General features: G+C 37.8%; 1 protein-coding gene across 5 annotated transcripts; it reads right to left on the bottom strand.

The window, feature by feature from the left end:
• Positions 1-24,714, bottom strand: MFSD1 (major facilitator superfamily domain containing 1). 5 transcript variants are annotated; one of them, XM_002759449.6, is made up of 16 exons: positions 24,451-24,714; positions 22,385-22,437; positions 21,320-21,432; positions 19,729-19,771; positions 19,348-19,415; positions 17,541-17,649; positions 12,940-13,042; positions 10,224-10,322; positions 9,648-9,759; positions 8,202-8,258; positions 7,711-7,867; positions 6,334-6,431; positions 5,625-5,737; positions 3,839-3,886; positions 2,585-2,642; positions 1-1,047 (listed from the first exon to the last, which is right to left on the bottom strand). In XM_002759449.6, exons 1-16 carry the CDS (start codon positions 24,611-24,613, stop codon positions 1,044-1,046), a joined length of 1,398 nt encoding a protein of 465 aa, XP_002759495.1. In that variant the 5' UTR covers positions 24,614-24,714; the 3' UTR covers positions 1-1,043. The 5 variants fall into 5 exon arrangements, with proteins under 5 accessions (XP_002759495.1, XP_078210082.1, XP_017821215.1 ...); XM_078353956.1 differs by lacking the exon at positions 21,320-21,432; XM_017965726.3 differs by lacking the exon at positions 1-1,047 and having other exon boundaries at positions 2,581-2,642.
• Positions 24,715-24,722: the final 8 nt, after the last annotated feature.

Genomic DNA, 24,722 nt, shown 5'->3' on the forward strand with positions numbered 1-24,722 from the left:
TCCTTCTGCAGTGTTTTTATTTATCCATGTAAATAGGCAATTATAATTTGAAGAACACTTTTTAGTTACTAATTAGACTATAAGAAAAATTGTACAGAAAGTTTGTACTATAAAATTACATCCCTAAGTGATTAGGGTCCTCAGTAACACAGAAATAAGAAATTCAAAAGGGTCACTGCTCAGCAATCCACGTAACTACAGAGTACAGCATGAGCTGCTACTAGTCATGATCAGAAAGACTTTATAAAAACATCTTCACATATTCCCTAGCATTATGTCCTACCACTAAAAGGAAAGCCTATGAAAATGCCATTGTTTATTTTGTATAAAGTAGCCCTTCTATTCCCCTCAAAGTTTTTTTCCAGCTATAAGACAAAAGGCAGTATCCCAGCTGGACACTGTGGCTCATGCCTGTAATCTCAGCACTTTGGGAGGCCGAGGCAGGCAGATCACGAAGTCAGTAGTTCAAGACCAGCCTGGCCAACATAGTGAAATCCATCTCTACTAAAAATACCAAAACATTAGCAGGGCGTGGTGGCACGTGCCTGTAGTCCCAGCTACTTGGGAGGCTGAGGCAGGAGAATCGCTTGAACCCAGGCAGCAGAGGTTGCAGTGAGCCAAGACTGCACCACTGCACTCCAGCCTGGGCCGCAGAGCGAGACTCCAACTCAAAAAAAAAAAAGAAAAGAAAAGGTGATATCCCTAAGGTATATACTTAATGAAGATTATCTCAACAGAAGCTCCAATGTTTTCTATTTTTCACTGTCCTTCCTGAAGTTCACCTGGATGTTCCAGAACAGTTTTCTAACCCTTTCATTACTGATTAGCCTACTAAAAGTAGAATTCTCCAGCAACACACAATACAAAAGACACAGGCTACAATAATCCTCACAAATACACCTTGAAATAGGTGTATGTGGACGTAAATATAACTTTCCAGTCCATTATTTTTTCTAGTGACTAAACTCTAAATTTTTTTAAATGGAGGTTTTCAAACCAATGACGTGTTAAGTCCATTCTCATGACACATTCATTTAAACTTCTCATCTGCAAAACATAATGCAATAAATTATCAAAAAGAGGAAGAAAAAAACATGAAGCTCATCTGACTTACAAAATGAAAACCATATGCATTACAAGACATGTAATAGCAAATCGTAAGCTACACAATTTTTCTGAATAACTTTTTAACTCTTCTTGATTCTAAAAGTCACAAAAGATCAATGTAGAAAATCTGAAAAATATTCTGAGGTTTTAATTAATAGTCTGAGGTTTTAATTATTATTTTGACGCTATTTCTAGTGGTATTTTTTTCTATTATACATAAGTAATTGGGTTTAAGACAAGCAATTGACAGCATACTTTTTCTTGAATAAAATTAGGATATTATATTTGCATTTTTATCTTTTGTTTACTTAACATACAGCATGTTAAACATCTATGACATTAAAAATCCTTCTAAAACATGATTCTAACATATTACATGGATATGTCATAATATATTTAACCATTTCCCCCACTATTATATTGTTTCCAAATTTAACATGAGACTATCATAAAGATATTAAAAATTCATATTTATGATTAAGATGTATTTGCTAAAAGTGATTTTAACATGACCAAAGCCATCCCATCTCAAAAACACAGACTGTTCTACCAGATTTTAACCTAGTCAAAGTTTACAAAATCATGAGCACATGGTATATATATTTACAAATAAATGTTTAAAATCATAAAAACTTCAATGTCTAAAAATATTAGAAATAACAGGAAATAGAATCATTATTACGGTTCAGTATATACTTTTAGAAAAAAATAAAACACCATGCTATATACTTAAATCTCTTCCAAATGAGTCAGAGAACATAGAACCATGTATTGGTACCAGAAGATGAAAAATTATCCACTAGTTAAAAAAAAGAAAATATCTGGAAAAAATGGAAGGGTAAGCTCAGCCTAGGCACTTAGGACAAAGGCCTTTCCTCCGATAAACTACAAGTACCATAGATCTCTCTCTCTCTCTCTCTCTCTCTCTGTCTCTCTGTCTCTCTCTCTCTCTCTCTCTGACAGGGCAACTGACACACGATTTTCTTCCTTCCTTTTAAGCCTTAATGTCCATCTTTAAATTTTCTGAATCAAACAAGAATTTTTTTATAATAGTTCCAGACATAATAGCTCTCAAAACTCAGGAAAGACTAATCTGTTAGAAGTTCAAAGCCCAGGCCAGGCACAGTGGCTCATATCCATATCCATAATCCCAGCCTGATGCAGGCAGATCACTTGAGCCAGGAGTTCTAGACCAGCCTGGACAACACGGCAAAACTCCATCTTTACTAAAAATACAAAAAATTAGCCAGATATAGTGGCACACACCTGCAGTCCCAGCTACCTGGGAGGCTGAGATGGCAGGATCGCCTGAGCCAAGGAAGTTGAGGCTTCAATGAGCTATAATTGTGCCACTACACTCCAGCCTGGATGACAGGTGTGAGACTCAAACAAAAAGTTCAAAGCCCAAACCTTGAAATGAAATGCTCATATTTAAGATTTCCAAATAAAAACGACTTTTCACCCTTTTTATACTTACTCAGTATGAGAAAATTTTGTTTCTTCCCTTTGTCTTGCAGAATAATTTAGGTTCCCACCTAAGACACAAATAAACACAGAATCTTTTCCATATAAGTATTATCAATAAGCAAATTTCAACCATACACACATACATGCAACCATTTGCACAGATATACTGTATTTTAAGTAACAGAAAAAGCTATGGATGATAAAAAGAAATAGTACATCTACTGGAACCTTCCCAAAGGAAAAAAATGAAATTCTTATGTGAAATAATCACCCCTTGATTTAAGCATTTTTTAAAGTTTGGACTTATGTATTGCTTCAGGTGTTAACTAGGACATTGTATTAATATTCAATAATGAAAATTAAGAGAAATTAAAGGAAATGAATGGATGTGGTGGCTCACACCTGTAAATCTCAGGCTAAGGTGGAAGGATTGCTTGAGCTCAGGAGTTTGAAACCAGCCTGGGCAACATAGTGGGACCTCATAGCTACACAAAATTTAAAAATTAGCTGGGTGTGGCGGCACATGCCTATAATCCCAGCTATTTGGGAGGCTGAAGTGGGAGGATCACTTGAGCTGGGGAGGCTGAGGCTGCAGTGAGCTGTAATCGCACCACTGCACTCCAGGCTGGGCAACAGAGTAAGACTCTGTCAAAAAAAAAAAAAAAGAAAGAAAGAAAACTATTAAAAAAAAAAAAAAAGGAAATGACCTAACATTAAACAGCTCTATATTATATTCCACTAAATATATATAATACCCTTTAGGAGCAAGCAGTTAGAAAAATTACTGAGGGCAACATAAAATCTTACAAAGAACAACAAAAAAATGCACTAATACATATAGTATGAATTAGAAAAAAAAAACCTCTAATTTCTAATTATAAACCAAACATCTTCAACCTTAAAATGTAAATTATAGCTATAAATTTGCTTAGTTCTTACTTGTTTTAATGTAGGACAATAACACAGAGGGGCTTTAGGTTACTTTTTAAATGCCATATTTCTTTATGCCAGTGTAAAAATAACATATAAGATTTTATAAGAAACTGATCTGGCTAGAAGATTTTTTAAATGACAGCAATTTTAATAAATCTGAAGGCCCAGAAAACATAATTATGTATTATATCATCACATGTGTTTCCAGCATTATGAACAGAAAGTCATTACCGCATGAACTAAAGCACTGGCCCCCAAACAGGCAGACAACCCAGAGACCCCACAAGATGACCACTGTGGTTTGAGAAGCAAATATCAGATTTCTACTTACCCTGGGCACGATTCACCAAATAGAGTAAGACCACAGATAAAAGTGACACTAGGAGTGAAAAAACAGGGTCCTTAAAATATGTGTTTCTTCTCAATGATTCCTAAGTAATCACAATTATGAAGTAAAGCTTGGACATAAACCTTTATTAATTGGCATTTAAAATTAAAATATTATTTTCACATTATTTTATTTTCCAAAAGCACTAAAAATAAGTTACAAAGCATTTTCTCCAAGGGCTACTCAGCCCAGGGGTGGCAGGGCCAGAAACAAAGAAGTTGAGGCCCCTACAAAAAAGGGAGCCACCCCAGCCGCAGGTTAGCCCGGCCCCTCTTTCCTCTCCCTTTCTCAGTGCTGGTCCTTTGCAGGACTTACCAAAAACTCCTGCCAGCCCCCGACTGTTTATCATTTTAGAGAAAGCCAAACAATAATCTTTTGGGGGTTTTCAGTCTAAAAACACCATGTCCATTTTATAAATTTTAAGTAACCAAACATTAAAATGTGATCATTAGACTCCCAGAAGCCCATAGCAAGTCAAGACCTCAAAATTCACGTTTTCCCTTAGCTTTTTCCCTAATAAGTGAAGAACACTGTTTAATTTACTTTAAAACAATAGAGCGGCCCTATTATTTTATTATTTTGTCTCATGCCTGTAATCCCAAAGGCAAAAGGAGCACTTGAGGCCAAGAATTCAAGTCCAGCCTGGGCAACAGAGCAAGCCAACATCTTTACAAAAAATGTAAAAATTAGCCAAGCACGGTGATGCACACCTGTAGTCTTAGCTACTATGGAGGCTGAGGTGGGAGGATCACTTGAACCCCGGAGTTCAGAGTTACAGTGAGCTGTGACTGCTCCATTGCTTTCCAGCCTGGGTGACAGAGACAAATCCTAACTCTAAGAAAGTAGCAATAATAAAATAAAATAATAGAAAAACATTTTCAAATAGCACAGTGTTTGGTTTGAGACCCAAATATATGTGTTGAACTGTGGACTGACATTTAACCACATGCTGCAGCATCAAAAATAGACAAAAAACATTTTATGACCTATTACCTGAAATTCTTAGATGACCCACTTTTTTAAACATTTATCTTTAAAACTTGACATGTACATTTATTTATGAGATAATAAAACACATTCAAGTCAACTCATAAGTGATTATCTGCAAATACCACACTTCAGGTATGGATAGTCTTTATTCCCTATAAATGAAAACAAAGTTTGATAAAATCGTCAATGTGGTTTGTTATTTTAAGCACAATACTGAAGTATAAATACATCTTAATGTGTTAAGGAAAGTTTTCTTTTCAGATAAACAAATTTATGTGTATGGTAAAGATTATGAAAAAATGCTAATTTATTTTTATATTTTTTCCAAGTTTCCTAATATTTCCTATTTCAAACCAATGAAATTACAAAAATTAAAAGCCACTTAAAATTGCCTAATAAATAACCATGAGCACTTAAACCTAAATTACACCAATGTTTCCAAAGAGTCACACTAGGGACATACTCAGGACTCTTCAAATTGTTCCACTTTAAGTGGGAAAATATGTTTTTAAAACTGTAAATAGTTAAAACAGAATATGAAACCAACTCCATCACTGCCTTTAAGGATAGGGATCTCCTGAAAAATACCTGTGCATCTTCAGAGGGCTAGAAAGTCACCAGCTAGGAAATTCTAATACACAGGCAAGAATTAGGCCAATCTGGGAGATATGCCTAAGTAAAAGTAGAACAAGCTGTTATGTAGTAAAAGAAACTAAATATTGTCACACGAAATACTCACAAGAAACACAGGCAATGAAGAAAACTTCTAAAAACAAATACCCCCGAGAATCCAGTATCATACCAGCAATGATGGAAATGACGGCCAACCCAAGATTCTGAATGGACTGCATGCTACAATGGCAGAAATATAAAGACATGTTTCATTTTCAAAGGTCTTCACACATAGGCTAACACTTCACTATAAATATTAGTATCTGTGAACTACATCCTATTTGTGTTCAGAGATGTTTTCAACCAGAGATGACTGGATTAGATTCTGGATTGGTTTTTACCCTATAACTATTTCCACTACTAGACTACTCAAAGGTAAGGGAGTTTGCCTCATTAAGTGCAATGTGGACTCAATACCTTTATGGTGAATGAAAGAAGGGTCATGTGAACACCAACCACAGGTGTGGTTTCCCCCTTTTGCCTTTCTGTGCCAGGGACTGGACTCAGCTTCTCATTGAGAAGCTTCACATAAACAGATAGGGAGATCGTAATGTCAGCCAGGATCTCTTCTGGGTTAGTTTACTCCAGCCCTCTTCCTGGAGGCTCCTTAGTGGCCACAACAGTATCTTAAACAGATTTACTGATTTTTCCAGTTATCTCCAGGTTCACAGCTGTTCCAGAAGCTGATGACAACCAGATTCAGATCTGGAGTTTTATATGATAATCAAATTGACACAGCAAAGAGAGACATCATGATCCACAGTGTAAATACTTACAAGCCATATGCAGTTCCCAGCTGATGTTCAGGAACTACAAATGCCACCATTGGCCACAGTGCACAGGCAAGCAATGAATAGGAGATTCCCAGAAGACACTATAGAAAGCAACACAGAAAAAGGTCAAGGTCTTACATTAACCAAAAGGTGATTTTCCTTTAATGCAGATTAGCAAACATGACAGAATAGTTAATATATGAATATTCAAGCAAATTTCGTTGTGATTAGGCTAAAATTCATATTCAAAATATATAAAAAAGTCTATGCCCTAAGAGTATCCCTCTAGTGTCTTAACCGTTTTCACTTGTCATCCTATTATCACCATACATAACGGCCTAGGGCCGAATATGCAGTCAAGAACCAAGAAGAAAATAAAGGTAATTTTTTAAAAGTTCTTAGTCATGTTTCAGGCAAGCTAATTTTCCAGTATTTATTGGGAACTACAGATCAGGCAATCAAGGCAACGTCATGCCAGCAGTCCAACATCCACCTCTGAGTCACCAACACCCAATGACCACCACCAACGCTTGGTAAACCTCACTCAATGCTGATTTTCTTCTTCTATTAAAAAGGAAATGTTGTGACTTAAATTTAAATGAGTACCACTTATACCTATCAGACTGGCAAAGATTAACACAATGCCAATGCCCACGACTAGCAAGGATGCTAAAAAAGTCACATTTGCACATTTCTGGAGTTATACATGGGTGGAAAGTTATTGTAGAGGTTTTACAATCTCTACCAAGCGGTTAAATATGCAGACCCCCTGCTGTAGCCTCCTGCTTCTAGGAGTCTGTACTGATCTGCAGAAACACTTCTACAGAAATTCCCGCTCACTGCACAAATATTTGTGTTCCAGATATTCCTTTATTAACAGGTAGGAAATGCAGCACTATGGCCTCAGGTCTTAAAAATGACGTTTTGAAGAACAATAATAAAAACTTGAATTTATTATCACGTTTTAACCTACTAAGCAAGTCAAAGAAAAAAAGTGGTCACTGGTCTAGTAGTTTTGTTTTGTTTGTTTTGTTTTTTGCCATCTATGATGGAATGTCTTCTTTTAAGTCATTTATTTCATAAAAACAAATGGGGCTAATAAGCATCCTGGCTTTTATAAGGACACTTTATTTCAAATTCTCTTTCAGCACTCAAATTGACTGGTTAAATTCATCAAATGAAATGAAAAGACACCTCATATGTTAATAATTCATAATTATACTTTAAAAATAATTATTTTGTAGAAGTTGGAATCAAGTCATTGTTTCCCCACTATCACAGGCCTTGTCATCTGAATCTGCTGAGCATGCTTACTTAAGATGAACATGACAGACTCCTTGCTGAAGCCCTGAGCCCACCACGTGCTAACACAGACGTTACCATAGCAATCCAAGGGTTCCACATCGTAAAGGCCAGCATCATGTGGGACACCAGAGTGGCTGCTACCGCGCACAAAACCCAGATGATGTTCCTCCCTGTTTTATCCACCAGGAGCCCAAATACCGGGGACATGGGAGCTGATATGACATATACAACACTGCCCAGAGAAAACACAAGACATTTCATGAAATGCAACACAGCCAAACATGACTATCAAGAAAGTCCTGAAAATATCAGGCAAAGCAAATCCTAACTCATTTAACATTCTTATAAAATGGTCATCAGAAAATAGAAATATAAAAAGCAGTCCAAGACTTCTTTGGTTGTCCACTAACTTAAACATGGCCACCTGGAATTCAAGTCCCAATGTACTCTCAGTTTCACACTAAAAATAGTTAAGTCACATACCTCTTTTTTGCTTCTTATAACATTTAGTTATAAAGACCCACACACTTCATATGCAATAAGCACTTAAAAATTAATAAAAATACCTGTTAATTGCACTCGCTGCCTGGGAAGAAAATCCAAATTTCTCTGTAAAGAAAACTCTAAAATTAAAAAGATAGATAAATTAGCATATTAGACTGAACTACTCTGTTTTCAAAAAATAAAATTGAATAAAAATAACTCATTTAATCAACTTCTTTCTTGATACTATTTCCCACCTTATTTGATATTCACCTTAAAGCAATCTGCTAAAGCTTCAGTATTTATATTAATGTTTACTAAATAAAATATGATGCCTATTTTTTTCCTTTTCTGGTATGCAGTAAGCAATATACACAAATTTTCAGAAAATCAAATATACTACCACAGGGACTTAAGGCTGCTTCTTTTCCTTAAAAGCAGTACTGGCTGGGTACTTTGCTAAATAATAAATAGGGATCTTGTCTCAAATTATTTAAAAGGATAGCCTGAACTTAAAGGGTATAAACCATACACCTACACAAACACACATAAGCAGCAGCCAATGAAAAAGGAGGGAGGAGTAGAGGATAAAGCAAAGAAGAATTTGCTTTGAACCCCAAATTTTATCTACATTAGGTATTTCTCCTAATGCTATCCCTACCCTAGCCCCAACTCCCTGCTATCCCTCCCCTAGTCCCCCTCAACCCCTTACAGGACCTAGTTTGTGTTGTTCCCTTCTCTGTATCCATGTTGAACCCAGAATTTAAGTCTGGCAGAATTACAGTTCTAACAAATGAAGATGTGCCCAGTAACAGTGCACCAACAGTCTCCATTCTCAGTAAGAGCCTTTCTAATCAAGGAATAATGAGGGAATAAGAAAGAATACTAGTCTAAAATCAACTATTAAAACAAATCAATATTACAAATCAAACATTATTAAGTACTGAAATGATCTGGCTGTGTCCCCATTCAAATCTCATCTTGAATTGTGATCCCCATAATCCCCACAAGTTAGGGAAGGGACCCTGTGGAATGTAACTGAATCACGGGGGTGGTTTCCCCCAAGCTTTTCTCATAATAGTGAGTTCTCACGAGATTTGATGATTTTATAAGCATCTGGCATTTCCCCTGCTGGCACTCATTTTTCTCTCGTGCCATCATGTGAAGAAGGGCGTGTTTGCTTCCCTTTCCGCCACGATTATACGTTTCCTGAGGTCTTCCCAGCCCCATAGAACTGTGAGTCAATTAAACCTCTTTCCTTTATAAATTGCCCAGTCTTGGGCAGTTCTTTATTAGCAATATGAGAACAGGCTAATACAGGTATTTCTTCAAAAGAACAGTAAAAGTATAAAACCAATACTAAACCTTAAGCTAAAATAAAATGTATATTCTGGGATCTAAAGTAATTCCTGTGAAAATATAAGCTATAACCAGAGACACAAGATTTACTGTTTTAAAAACTATATTTATGTGATTGAACTCTCATGATAATTTGGACAAGAAACAATGGAAACATAGAGAATACTCACTTCCCAAGTCCAATAAAAGGGAACACAGCAACATAATAGCAGACACAGATGATAAATATGAGCCACAGGGGTAAGGAGAAGTCCTTTACATCAGTTAATTTAATAACTTCACCTTAGAGAAGAAAGGGAAGACACTATCAGCATAATTTTGTATACCTAAGGGGCTTTCATCTATAATCAAGATTATATTTTAAAATCATGTGATTAATCTTTGCAATTCAGTTTTTTAAAAATGCTTTTCTAGTAAATCACACAAACATTATTTCTGGGATAACTTACATAGACATAACATAAAAAAAAGCAAAACCTAAAACTGGCATCTACCTTCCCTGCTCCCTTCCAAGAACAATAACCATTTTGCAAATATACAAAGAACAATCAAGAATGTAAATTCTGCCAAAAGGTTTAAGGGGAAAAGAAATATATCTAAAAATTTAGAAAAGTAAAAATCAATTTGGAAATAAAAAATCATGTATTAAGCTCCACCTGGTTTTATAACACTTCTTTAGGAACTTATTGTCAAATCTCACAAACGCCACTGTTTTCCTGAAGTCCCAATTTTTCATTTAGACTTACCTGTTTTTCCTTGTTCTTTATGAAGGATTCTCTCTGCTCTCTGATCCAAGTAGGCAAGAGCCAAGGCACAGATTAGTGAAAGAACACATGTTATACCCCCTAAATAAAAAAAAAGAAAACCAGATTCCGACAAGAGAACCAAACTGAAGGTTCCTAAAGAGAAGTACACTACATAAACAGCAGAAAGCAGCAATTGAAAGGGATGTCACCTACAGACATGAGAAAATCTACAATTACTAAAGCAGGACAGAAGAGGAACAGTACATTTAAATACCCAGCAAACAATAGTAGCTTTTACTATATTATTTCCCAGTTTGAAGTTAAAGATTAGAAGGAAAAGACTAGAAAAAGCTAGTCTAGTCCTGTAATGCAGCATACAGACTGAAGAAAGCTGATAACCAGCTACTGAATTAGTCCTCATTTCTTAATTCACTCTAAGCACCAATTGTCAATGGATGCCAGGGAAAAAATGATGAAAGCCAAGTTAGCCTCTTTTTTTTTTTTTTTTTTAATTTTTTATTGCATTTTAGGTTTTGGGGTACATGAGCAGAACATGCAAGACAGTTGCGTAGGTAATCACATGGCAGTGTGTTTTGCTTCCTTTCTCCCCTTCACCCACATTTGGCTCTCTAACTACCTCTCTTCCTTCGGATGCTTTCCCGGAGTCCCCAGCTTTTGCTCCTCTGCTCTGGCAGCCCAAGGGCCCCACCCTCCCAAAGCACAGTACTCTCAAGCTCTTTCCTGTGAGAACAGCGTATCTCTCTAATGCCAGTCTCATATCACTATAGAAAATCAGGATAAAGAGTGAATAACGGTACACTTCTCAGGAAGAACTTCCAAAAGACGCTTATAACAAACTGAATCACCTTGGACATAGAACATAAGCTCTCTCAGATTCAATTTCCCCAGTTTTAAATAAGAGGATTTGACTTGATGATGGCACAGGTCTTTTCTGGCTCTAAAAGCCTTACTCTAAAATTCCCCATTGTGGAGGAAATGACATGGAATACTAAGAAGCATTTAAGAGTAAAAAGGAGGTTCTCAGTAAGACACAAGATTTGAGAGGGAGAGTTTGGAAGAATCTTTAAATATGCTTGCCTGTTTAGGATTACCTAAAAAGAGGACCACTCCATTGTCCTCTTTTTACCATACTGTATGTATCAAGGAATTATAAGAAATAAAACACAGAAAGACAAATATTATTCATACTTGGAATCTTAAAAAAAAAAACCCTGAGAGTAGAAGTAGATCTGTGGTTTAACTAGAGACTGGGGAGGAGATGGAAGACAGGAAGACAGGAAGACAGAGAGAGATGAATCAAGGGGTGCAAAGTTGTAATTAGAAGGAGGAAATTCTGGTGTTCTATTGCACAGTAGGGTGACTGTGGTTAACAGCAAGGTATTGTATATTACAAAATAGCTAGAAGAGAGGGTTTTGAGTGTTGTTACCACGAAAAAGATAGATGCATGAGGTGATGGATATGCTATATACTCTGATTTGATTGTTATACAATGTATCTGTGTACAGAAACATCAAACTGTACCCATAAATATGTATAATTTTGTCGCAATTTAAAAACTGGGGAAAAATGGAATAAAAGATGTGCGTATCTTGGGCACAGAGCTTTCACCCTATCATCACACAGGTCTCTCTAGAGCCCTGAAAACAGCCAAATACACACTGTGGGTTGTTAGACAAACTGCCTGCCCAGAGAAAAGGCAAAAGGGGTAAACCCAGAGGGCATTGTGCACTTCCCAGTGACCCAGCCAGCAACTAGCACCATGGAGCCTTGGCCAAGAGAACTTAGGGACAGTAATGACCTATACAGTCTTGTCGAAAGAAGTGTACTTTTACAGAAAAGAAAACAGACACAGATGGTTAACTTTCTTGTCTAAGAAGACAGAACTAGTAAGAGCTAGCATTAGAGCCCAGGGCTCCTGACACAATTTAGCAGTTTTTCAACCGTATCATATCACACCAGACTTCTATAAAATCTAAGCCCTCCAGGCACACTGACTGAAAAGGTCAGTATCTGATTAAAAGGAAACAATTCTCCCTTATGCTACGGACTTTTAATTAACACCTGACCTAAATAAATTTTCAGGTTGTTCTCAAAGAGTTTTTACATACATAACCTTTTATGTATGAGATGCAAATGGCAATATTAAAGTAGACAACAGGCCCAGCACGGTGGCTCATGCCTGTAATCCCGGAATTTTGGGATGCCAAGGTGGACGGATCACCTGAGGTCAGGAGTTCGAGACCAACCTGACCAACATGGTGAAATCCCATCTCTACTAAAAATACAAAAATTAGCTGGGCACAGTGGTGGGAGCCAGTAATCCTAGCCACCTGGGAAGCTGAGGCAGGAGAATTGCTTGACCCTAGGAGGTAGAAGTTGCAGTGAGCCGAGATCACCACATTGCCAGCCTAAGCAACAGAGCAAGACTCTGTTTCAAAATAAAAATAAGTAGACAACAAGGAATAATGCCATCCATTTTAATAAATTTTAAATCCATTTTCAGAACGTGGAAATTAATATACAAATAGGGTAAATGATAGCCTATTTCTAGTTATGTCAAAGAGTTCATTAGAACCCTGGAGACAAAACTATAATCATAGTGACACAAATTCCAGTGTTCCTTCCTCCCTGCTACGATACTTCCTATGACAAGCTTTCAGGAGAGATGAGATGTGGGACACGGGACTCACTCACCGATCATAAGTGTGACCCCAAGTGTTGTGTGACCAGCAGAACCTAACAAAGCTTCAATCTTAGAATACAGCCATCCCATGAGGTTCATGTTTACTGTACTTCCCTAAATGAGAAGGAAAGAAAACCAACAGTAGTATTTTCAATTATATATACCTCTGCTTTGTTCAAAAAAAGGGCTTTGTGGTGGCTCAGAGAAATAGGTATAATAGGATCCAAATTAAACAGGAGGTAATTTCCTTAAAAAAACACAAGAAAAAATTGACAAACCAAGATAAAGCCACAGACAGTTACCACAGCAAAAACAAAAACAAAAACAAAAAACAGCCTATTTATTAGAGACAGCTAGTATAAAAAATAACACAGTACCTGTAGAACTTCTTACCAGCCAAAGCAAAAGTGAAACATGAGTTATAAAATCCAGAGTACCTATGACAAAAATATACCAGTAACTCAGAAAAAACACAACTTTTCCTGGCACTGAAATCTGGGGGAAAAACATCTTCCTCTGAATGTCCGTAAAGAAGACAGTAAAAGTTATGCACCTTGGGAGCCCAAGGCGGGTGAATCACAAGGTCAGGAGTTCAGGAACAGCCTAGCCAAGATGGTGAAATCCCAACTCTATTAAAAATACAAAAATTAGCCAGGCATGGTGACAGGCGCCTGTAATCCCAGCTACTTGGGAGGCTAAGGCAGGAGAATCAGTTGAACCAGGGTGGTAGAGGTTGCAGTGAGCCAAGACTGTGCCAATTAACTCCAGCCTGGGCAAGAGTGAGACTCCGTCTCAAAAAAACAAATAAAGCATAAAAGTATCCAACTTTCTTTAGTAAAAATATCCAACTTTTTTTTGGCAAAAAAAGTAAAATATCTAGTATATTAAATATCAACAAGTACTTTTAAAAAATGGAAGAAAAAAAAGCTGGAAAAGAGAATATAAAATTGGGAGTGGAGGCCTCCAAGCTGAAAGTGACTTTGGAGTATAAACTTGCCAAAAACTGTGGGGATACCTAAGGGAAGAGCACTCCAGGCAGAGGAACAGCCACTGCACAGGCCCCAAAAGGAGCTCACCTGGAGAGTTCAAGGAATGGCAAGAAGAGTAGAGGCTGGAACAGTGCAAATGGAGAAGGGAGAGGATGAGATGAGGTCCCAGTGAGGAAATGGTGGGAAGCAGAGCTACAGGAGAACTTTCAGTTTTTATTCTGTGTGAGAGAGAAAGCCACTGACTGGGGTTTGAGTAGAGAAATGGCATGACACTTTGACAGACTCATTCTGCTCACTCTATATTCAAAGCAGACCACAAGATAAAGCAAAGGCCCCAGCTAGGGAGCTAGAGCACTAACCCAAAACAGAGATGAGGCGGCCTAGCCCTGGGTGGTTAGCAGTGGGTGTGGTGGGAAGTGGTAAGAGCATAGATATATTTGCATATAAGTTGTCCTGAGTTTCTAGAAGGCAATCTCAGAGGCTTCTTAGAGGCAGTTTAGGGGTTATGAGAGTGGTAGCGAGATCTTGAAGAGGAGAAATGAGTCAGATCTCAGGCATCCACCTCAGTTACAGCCAAAGCTGCTCAACTTTTATCTGATTTATGTATTTAGGGTCCATGTAAGATGATTTTATGATCAAAACAGCCAAGAGCTGTTCCATTATGGAGCTGCTGGGGGTGGCATAGATTCCGTCTTTTTTGTGCTTCTCTTGTCCCCTGTGTAGCCTCGGCAGGGTCCTGGATTTACCTCTCCATGATTTTTCTATTGCCTGAGCTGGTGAATTTCATTTGTTTAGACACTTGAATTATTAGCATATACCACATATTTTCAATGGACTTCTCATTTTCCTTATTATTCATGTCTTAGCTCGGGATTGGAGATCCAGCACCGTTTTGATTTTCCTTCACTATCGTTACTTTAAAACTCATTTCAGCAAACATTTATTGAGTACTTGCTAAGCCAGGTCATGTTATTTTATTTAATAGATATTTTAAATAGTTAATAGAGATTATAAATAGTTATTTAATAGATATTTTAGAATGAAAGGATAATTAAGGCAACATCCTATCTTTGCGGAACTTACATTTTTGGTGATACTGGAGAAAGCTTCCAGTAGGTCCCTGTTAACCTTGTCGTTGATTTGAGTAATGCCATTAGCTTGCAATTTATAAAAAACAGCCATGTAAAATTTGCTACTGTATTTGCTGTGAGAATATTGTTGAAGGCATATACATTTCTCAGTCTTCAGTAGTGTTTGACTAATCAACAGCATTTCACACGGCTGACATCTTCTCCGCCTTGATTTCTTTTCTTGGGCTTCAGGATACCAGAGCCTGTAGTTTCCCCCTTGCCTTTCTGCCTACCCCAATGGAGCCCTTTTGTTGGCTCCACCTCAATCTTCTCAATCTGCAAATGTGGGAAGGGCCCCAGGGCTTGGTCAATTGACAGTATTTCTTTTCTTTCAACACTCACAGTCTTGATGATCTTACCAAGTTTTGCAATTTTAAGTAGCATTTTCCTTGCTCCTGAACTTACATCACTTGGCCAGATTTTTCCCCTGAATTCTATACCTGTATATGCAACTGCCTACTCAACATTTCCATTTGGATGAATGGCAGGCATGTCAAATCTAACATGCCCAAAACCCAGCTGCCTTTAACTGAGGATGTGAAAACTACAGCGGGAGCTGGTTTGGGAGATGGTGGGCAGAGTATCAAGAGCTAGGTTACAGCGCTTACAGTTGCTTAGGCAAAAACTGTGCTGTCATACTGAGCTCCCCTGTTGCTTTTCCCCCACACTCCACATATTTTCCATTAGCAATCCTACCAGCTCTATCATCAAAAGAATATGCACACATAGAGAAGGACAGAAACTTAGGGCTCCTCAGAATGCAGCTTAATGAATTATAACTAACTTAAAATGACAGAAAAGAACCCAATGTTCTAGTAACCAAAATGAAGTCAGTTGAGTCTTACTCAACTGATTTCACTTCCTTCTTTAAAAAGTTGTTAGAGAACTAGATTTACAAACTGCCACAAACATATCTTGACTTGCACAAGACTCGCAATGAAGCCTCTAGGAATATTGTTATAGATAAAATTTAGAAAACACGGAAAACCACACTATTTGCCAAAGAATTACAAATTCAAATATTTAGGTATTTCCTATGAAAGTGATAGAGTAACTTTTTAAAAAGTAATAATGGCCTGCACTATCGATGCTACAATAAAAGGGATCCTCTCATATCCCACAGATGGGGATGTAAACGTCTCTGGGATGATAATGTGGAAATATGTCTCAACAGTCCTCAGACATCCTAAGAAATACACTGACTTAATGACTCCATTCCTGGCCACTTAGTCTAAGGAGACTAAAAGAGATGCATATAACTTTGACAGCAAGAGTGTTAGACTACAGCACTATTTCTAAAAGTGAAAAATTAGAAAGAACCTACATGTATAAAAACACAGAAATACTCATATGATGAAGTATGATATTAAAAGCTTTTTATATAGAATTTCTTCTTCCCTGAAATGATGTTGTATTTTCACGACACTTATTAGAAGTCAAAACTTGAAAGCTTGATTTTTTAGCAGCAAAAAATATTTTTTTTAATACTCTATTCATGGGAATTTATGAGGGAAAAAACCTAATGGGGTTTGGGACTGCCAACACACCTTATAGTTTGCATTAATAAAAACACAATGTTGTCTCTACAAAAAATACAAAAATTAGCAGGGCATGGTTGTGCACATCTGTAGTCCCCACTACTCTATAGGCTAAGGTAGGAAAATCACTTAAGCCTGAGAGGTCAAGGCTGCAATGAGCCAAGATTGTGCCTCTGCACTCCAGCTTGGGCAAGAGTGAGCCCCTGTCTGAAACAAAGGATGAAAGAAAAACCATAATGTTGTACCCCCTGGGTAGCCTCTATCAGGCCAAACCTGAAACACCATGATCATTTCTAGGTTCCAAATACCAACAGGACTACCAGCTAACTGAGGTAAGTTCAGAGAGGCTGCACCATGGTAAGGGAGCTAGATCCATGTCATGTGGCTCAGACAACCACAGGAAATGAGCACATGTGACCAAGAACTTAAGAGCTGTCTACAAAGGAACATGGCACAGCAGAGGAGGGAAGCTTTCCCTACAGAGAGCAGAAGAGCCATCAGTAAAAACTACTTGTAAAGGGAGGTTTCGTTGCTATGTGAGGTTATGCTTCATGAAGTTCATTGAAGTAGGTGGGCTGCCTGATCACAGAGCAAGCTTGCAATCCCTGGAAATATGGCAAACAGAACCTGGACAGCCATATGTGGAGAGGTTCATAGCAGGGATGCCAAAAATGGGTAAGAAATCAGACAACAAAACATATAAGATCCCTCCCTATCCTCAGAGTCTTTGAACTAATTTAATGTACATGCCATTTTAAACTGTTTACTAAATGAAATAAGGTTAGAAATGCCTTACTCAAGGGAAATGCTATGCTATGTTCTAGAGAAATACATAAAAGTTAATATCTAATTTACCATACACAAATACATTTCATCCTGTGATTTTTAAGAGATAACTATAAGATTTAATCTTTTGCTTCCCATTTGGCTTCATCAGGCTTTTCATTATACTTACAATTCTAGCCATGCTAAGTTGAAGTCCAAACACCAGGTTTAATTCTTTGCCTTTAAACCAGCTTACAGCATATGTATTCTGGGCAACTGCTAAGGACTCTCCACCAATTCTAAAAATAGAAAAAAACACACACAGAAAAGTCACAACTTTAAAGAAATACTATAGTTAGCAATGCAGTAATTGAAAATGTTGACACTTCTCCTATCAAGAGATGGGGTCTCTGTCCCCTCCCCTTGAAGCCAGGTGGGTTTGTGACTACTTCAACCTACAGAATATGGTGGAAATGAGGCAGTGTGATCCCAAGGCTCATTCATCAAAGGTGACATCACCCTTTCACTCCAACACTGGCACTTGGAGCCCTGAACCACTACCCCCACACTATGAGAAAGCAACCCAGAAGGAGAGACCACATGTTAAGTGCCCCAGTCAGCAGTCCCAGCCTTTGAGGCACCCCAGTCCAGGTGTCAAATGTGTGAGTCAATGAGCTTTCAGATGATCCCAGCCCCAGCCTTCCATGAATCTTTGCCCCCAGACACTGGGGCAAAGACAAGCTGTCCTTGCTATACTTTGTCCAAATTTCTGCCCACAAAGTCCATGAGCATAAGGAAATGACTGTTTTATACTGCTAAGTGTTGGAGTCATATGATAGGCTGCAATAATAACCATGACAGGCAATAAAAGAGGCCTTGGTTACCACATCACCATCAATATTAACAAAATGCAGATGTGGGAAAAGTGGTCCATGCTTTGTGAAAACATAAAAATTCACACTTTTCAGAACAATATGCAAAGCTCTCCATCAGTCAGTCCCCCCATTCACTTTCCATATTCAACACTCTCCTGCTTCCTGGGCTTTAATTTTCCTTCAATACGTTCCAATATTTATGATTCTCCTCCAAGGACCTTCAGTTAGGAGCTTACTTCCTCAGTATCCTTACAACGAGCCCTCCTCAGTATTAAGGACTAAGAAATAGTCTTATTTCTTGTGACTCTGTCCTAGTCCCAAAATATTTTCCCTCTCTTCTACTAGCCCAAATCCTGTCCTTCTGTCAAGGCCTACTTCATCTGTAAGGCCATTTCTAAGCACATTTCTGTTTCTGAATCCCTGTCATATCTTTACATACATTCTGCTTCCTTTCTCTCTCACTTCCTTCTTTGTCTCACTTTTGGGACATGTCACCTACGTCTACGTGCTCCTGATACCTGTGCAAAGCTTGAATAAGTTACGCTTTTAAGACTGAGTTAGTTCTTCCATCTGGGTCCCTCAGGGCAGCAAGCCCAAGGCTGGTCTCAGAATAGGCTTACTGACTGTATATGGCTAACTGAACAAATAATGCAATTCAGGTAGAACAATCAGTCTATAAGAATTCACACAGAATAGTCAGCCTACATGTATTGAGCTCATTCAAGCAAGACTCTTGGACAGGGTTGAAAGGACCCTCACATCACTTGCTAACAAAGAGTGAAATGTCCATGAATCACTAACCTAGAAATTGATGGTCTACACTTTTCTAAACGTGGTTCAAATCATAGTCTCTAATACAACAGAACAGGCAAAAAGACTAGGAAAAATATCATTGCTAGAGAACTATTTAATACTTAAACCCCACACAGGGTTTACTGGGACCACTCAGAATTGTTGCTTATTTAAAAGGAAAACTAAGACAACTAAGAAATACTCTTATATATATGAAGCTAGGTTTCAAAAATGTGAAGTAACTTCCCAGAAGAGACACTGTTCTTTAAAAATCTTTCAGAGATGAACATTAATAATACATTAGGATAAATAAAATTATGCATTACTTACCCAAATACAAATCTTCCAAATTCCATCAGCCAAAAAGCATTAAATATTCCACCCAGAGCAAAAATAACCTATAATGTAGAAGTTAATGTCAAATCAATGAAAAAGTAAATTCAAGGTATTAAAGAGAAGCAAAAAGTAACATGACAAATCGCAACTGCTACAATGGTTTTAATATTCCTCCCTAATAAATCTGTGAAGTTAAAATATTAATGTTCATTTATTTCAAGGCTTAAAATAGACTATGGATTGTATCACATGTGCATTTCTGGGTTCTGCTTAATTAAGTGGGCATTAATTAAACACATCTTTGCCAATGGAATTAATTAGATAAGAATTTTAAAGTCACTGTCAATAATCAATGAATGTTTTGGCCTTCCTTACCTGTCCAATGCAAACAAAGCAGCTAAAAATGATTGCCCCCCATCTGTTTGGGAAAGAAAGAATAAGAATGAGAAAGAGAAAGGAAAGGGAAAGACAAAAAAATTCTTAATTTGTTTATATTAGTATTAGTAATCACAAAGTCCTTTAGTAATAATTCACTTTGGCTTTCTTTGTCCCCTCTGCATTCCCTCCAAAGAAAGAAAATAAAGGCTCATCCCCTCTGAAGCCAGCAACTCTCCTAGTCTGAACGCTAATCTACAGAAGTCTAGACTTCTAAGGGGATTCCAGAGGCTTTAGCAATAGCGTATATTAGTTTAAATCATTATCATCTCTTAAACAAAACTAATCAACTAATCTTCAAGAAGTTCCCAGGGTCAAAACAATTTAAAAACATAAATTCTGTATAAAATTTCTAGTAAGTGTTTAGGATTGATTTCAAGGAATTTTACAGTAAGTAATTTTAAGTGGTTATAATTCTGGCTAACTAAAACCTATTTTTAAAAGGACAAATACCAACCACGTTATACAGGTCTAACATCCTACAATCTGGGATCTGATCAATGTTCCCCTAGAATCATGAAGTGCCAGTATTAGAAGATTCCTTAAAGGCCATCAGAGTAACCATACTTCTTAAACTTAAATCTCTCTCCAGATCCTTGTGAAATGGCCATGACATGCTCCACTGAATGTTCTCTAGCACTGGAAAACTCACTATGGTCCCAAGATAATTTTTGTCATCTCCTTACAATCTGACCAAGCAAACTATTCATATTAAAAGGAATCTGTTCCCCAGAAGTTTCAAGCTAATTCTCTCTCGAGACCAAACAAAATAAACTTAATTCTTCCTTCATATTCTAACTCTTCAAAACTTTTAAAGGTTAGTCCCCAGGTATAAACTCTTAAAGTTTCTTTAATCTTTATTCATCAGACATGGTTTGAAGACCTTTCATAATCTTGGTCTCTGCCTTCTGAAAATATTCCCAGTCTATATTCCTCTTCAGTTCCACTAACAACATACAATAATAAGGATGAACAATGGCAAACTTATAGTGTTATTCCTTCCTCAGCATCTAACAGAAGTGGTCACAAAATGTTTTATGCCCTAAGAAAAGCAGAAATGGAAAATCTCACTGGGGCTGGAAGAAGCACATACTACCTATGTGCCAAATACTGTACATCCATCTCTCACTTAATCCTTAGACCCCTTGCAAGGTAGGAATCATCTGTATTTTAGCAATGAGAGAAGTGAAGCTCAGGGAACTGCAAACAGCTCAGAACAGCCAGGAAGATGAGCAAGTGGCAACGATGAGGTTCAGAACCTGGTTTATCTGATCCCAAGGGTGATAATTTTCCTATAGATAACTGAATTACCTGTATCAACAGTATTTCCTAGTCCTGACCTTAACTGAAATACCAAATTTCAAAAACCAATTCTAGAGATATAAAATTCATTTTTTTAAAAACTCATGCAAACTATCACAGTTAATACAGAAGTTTATTCAGTTCTTTCTAGAAACACCTTAATCTAGCTCTGTATTTTTCTAACAGTCAGGTAAGATTTACTCACAGGTGAAACTTTTTTCAAGCTTACCGTATTCCAAATACTCGGTCTATCAAAAAGCCACCAAAGAAACACAAAACTACATTGGGCCAAGAATACCAGGCATACAGCAGCATGAATTTCGTGGTATTCACTTGCATATCCTATATGAAAAGAAAATAAAACTATTTTTTTCCAAATAGTTAAGTTTAGCAACTAACAAATCAAAATATGACAATCTAAAATAGAAAGTAGGTACAGTCTTTTTTCTGTAAAGGCCAAGTTTTTTTAATCATTTGTAATTCACTAACTTCCTTGAGAATCTCATGAAACCTATAGCCCCTAGCCCAGAAAAATGGTCACACCTGGGAACCCTGGGAACTTCTTGAGTTCACATGCCATTTCAGGGGCTGGCTACATGGGCAGGGTAGGTAGAGATAGGCTAAGATTATCCTTGTATATGTGGACTCCTCCCACATACACAAGGATAATCTTAGCCTATCCCTAACTACCCTACCTTCTCCAACCCCTCAGGCATGCTCCTACTTCCTTTTTCTTTCATTCTAGAATGAATGAAAGAGAAATGCATTTTCCCTGTCCAAAGGTTAAAAAGAACCTGCAAAGAAAAAAGACTAACTAAATATCAAAAAACTGTAAATATCAAGTATGTTTTTACAATACAAAACCAGACTAAAAATCCTGACACGGACAATCCTCTGCAATCAGTATCCACATTTAAAAAAAAAAAAAAATAACAACTAAAACCTATTTAAGAAGGCAAAAAAACTATCTTCACAAATCATTTGTCATTCAGGTGACTAAGAGCTGGGAAAGTGAAATGCAAACAAATACCTGCTCACATTTTTGGCAATACTGTGGAAATACCACATAATAATTTATCTAAGGTCTGAAACAATTCCAAGTCACATATGTGCTATCAGTGAATTATCTGTGGTAGGTAGCTCGTTTCAACTTAAAAACATCTTTTGCAACTTGTGGATCTGGTGACTACAGATGTCAAAACAGATTCAGTAGCCTCCTGAGGGTTGATAATATCTCCACAGCTACACTTGCTTTAAATAAAACAAAAGAAATAAAGGTGAAAAATCAACTTACCCGTTTAATCTGGGTCTGAAGGGCAGCAGGATTATCATAGCAAAAATAGCTGCCTAGAAAAGAGCAAATGCTTTGTAAGTAATAATACTTTCTATAAAAAAGTTTCAAGTTGCAGTTACTACTGAAATTACAATTCTGAATGCTGATACTATGGGCTGACACTACAGAAACATTTCTGAACCACTTCCTTATCCACCAGTATTTTCTAAGTTGTATCAAATAATTTCCATAAGTTAGTAGTATTCATACACAGCAAATATTGGGAACCTGAATTAAAAAGTCAACAATCAACAGTTAAATGTTTTTCTATTTTACTTTCATCATGCTTCACATATACATTATTTCATTAACATCTTCAGGAAGCATCTATATTTTCTTTATTTCCTTATTTACAAACACACATACACTAAAAACATTACAAACAACCTAAGTTTCCTAATAATGTTCGCTTAGAAACAAAGGAATGGGGTATAACCATTCTGACAAAACCGATATTTGAAACAAGTTGTCTAATTCTACAAACTACCTAAAATCAAATAATTTAGTGAATACAGTGCCAGGAACGAAGAAAAATAAAACTGAGAATTCCAAAGGATTAAATTAAAACATGCTTTGGGGGGATTAGAAAGAGAAGTTGGGAGAGATCTGATCCTGCACTCAGATTTATTTCAAAGATAAAATAATGTAGATTCCTTAGTAGGCTACAAGATAATATTAGCTCCATAGCTCTACTAACTCTACAAGTACATGAGGCTATTGTTTCTAATGGGAATAAAAACTGTCATTAGAAAGGCAGGAATCTGGTTTCTGAAACCTAGGCCGACAACCAGAATTTACCAAAAAACTGTTTGCTTAAGTAGGGACAATTTTTTAATGTTTCACTGTTGTTCTTTCTTCTTCTTCTTCTTTTTTTTTTTTCTTCTTGTTGTTTCTAAACTCTGCTTTAATCGCCTTTAAGGGATTCAATGTCATGCTTTAAAGCTAAAGGATGGGCATCATCTTTTAAAAAAACAGGGGAGAAGGGCAAAAAGAGTTGCAAGGAAACCAAAGTCCAAAGCATCCTTCATGTCTACTTGTTCGGTCCAGCAGTAGCATAGTTATCCATCATTATATTGTTAAACCTGCTGATACATGGGCTCCAGTTAGCCTCCTGAAAAACGCATTCAAACCAAATTCATACTAGACTAGTTGTTTAATAAATTAAAAACTGTAACATAGGAAGAAATTTTTTTTTCTAATTATCAAGAAATGGTTTTCAGAATCATCAGATATCATAAGTGAAACAAACCACTGTCAAGACTACCACAAGTCCAGTCCAGTATGATTGCTTCACAGTGGCAGAGTGAAGGTTAAGAGAACATATCCACTCACTGAAGTTATCAGCAAGACACACTCATACATTTTCTCAAAGAGGATGAGAAATATATAAAAGACTACCAAAATCATTCATGTGTTTTAAAAGCTGGACAACATAGCAAGACCCAGTGTCTAAAAAAATAATTTAAAAAAAAATAGCTGGGTATGGTGGTGCCTGTCTGTGGTCCCAGCTACCTGGGTGGCTGAGGCAGGAGGATCGCTTGAGCACAGGGGGTGGAGGCTACAGTGAGCCACGTTCACAGCACTTCACTCCAGGCTGGGTGACAGAGCGAGCCCCTGCCTCACCAAAAACGAAACGAACGAAAGTCGTTTAGGAACATTAAAAGCTTTCTGAATTTCCTCTGAACACGTGTGCCAAGAGAGCAACCTTGAAAATTTAGAGTTAACCTTCAAATCTACGGCCTCAAGGGCGAGTTGCTAGCCCCTGGGACTTCTTGAAGGGCAAAGGAGCGGGACAAAACTCGCCCAGCTCAGTCCCTGGACCTCCACGTACCGGTCGCGGAGTAACTAGCAGCATCCACAGGTGTGGGTGGAGCCGCAAAGGGGAAAATGAGGCGGCCCAGGAGCCTAAGACAGAAGCCGCGCTGGGGCCTGGTGGCACCAGTGACCACGATGACAATCTACCTCAAGAGAAAGTCAGGAATTCCTTAAAGATCAGCCCCAACCTCCCCACGACCCTCCCGGCTCACCGAAGCCAAGGAAGCACATCAGTAACAGCACCAAAAGCCGGTGCGCCAGGCGACTGGGGTCGCAGAGGGCTGGCAGGGCCCCGGGGGCGGCGGGGGCACCGCTGTCGGCCTCGTCAGGGCCGCCAGCCAGCAGCGCTCGCGCTTCCTCATCCTCCTCCTCCATTGCGCGGGCCGGAGACGGAGAAGGGAAAGCGGCGACAACTTCTAGACCCTGCAGGAAGCAGCGCCCGCTGAGCGCAGCGCAGACGGCGATCACATGACTCCGGGAGCTC

This window comes from Callithrix jacchus, chromosome 17 (genome assembly GCF_049354715.1).
Source record: "Callithrix jacchus isolate 240 chromosome 17, calJac240_pri, whole genome shotgun sequence".
Classification (NCBI taxonomy): domain Eukaryota; kingdom Metazoa; phylum Chordata; class Mammalia; order Primates; family Cebidae; genus Callithrix; species Callithrix jacchus.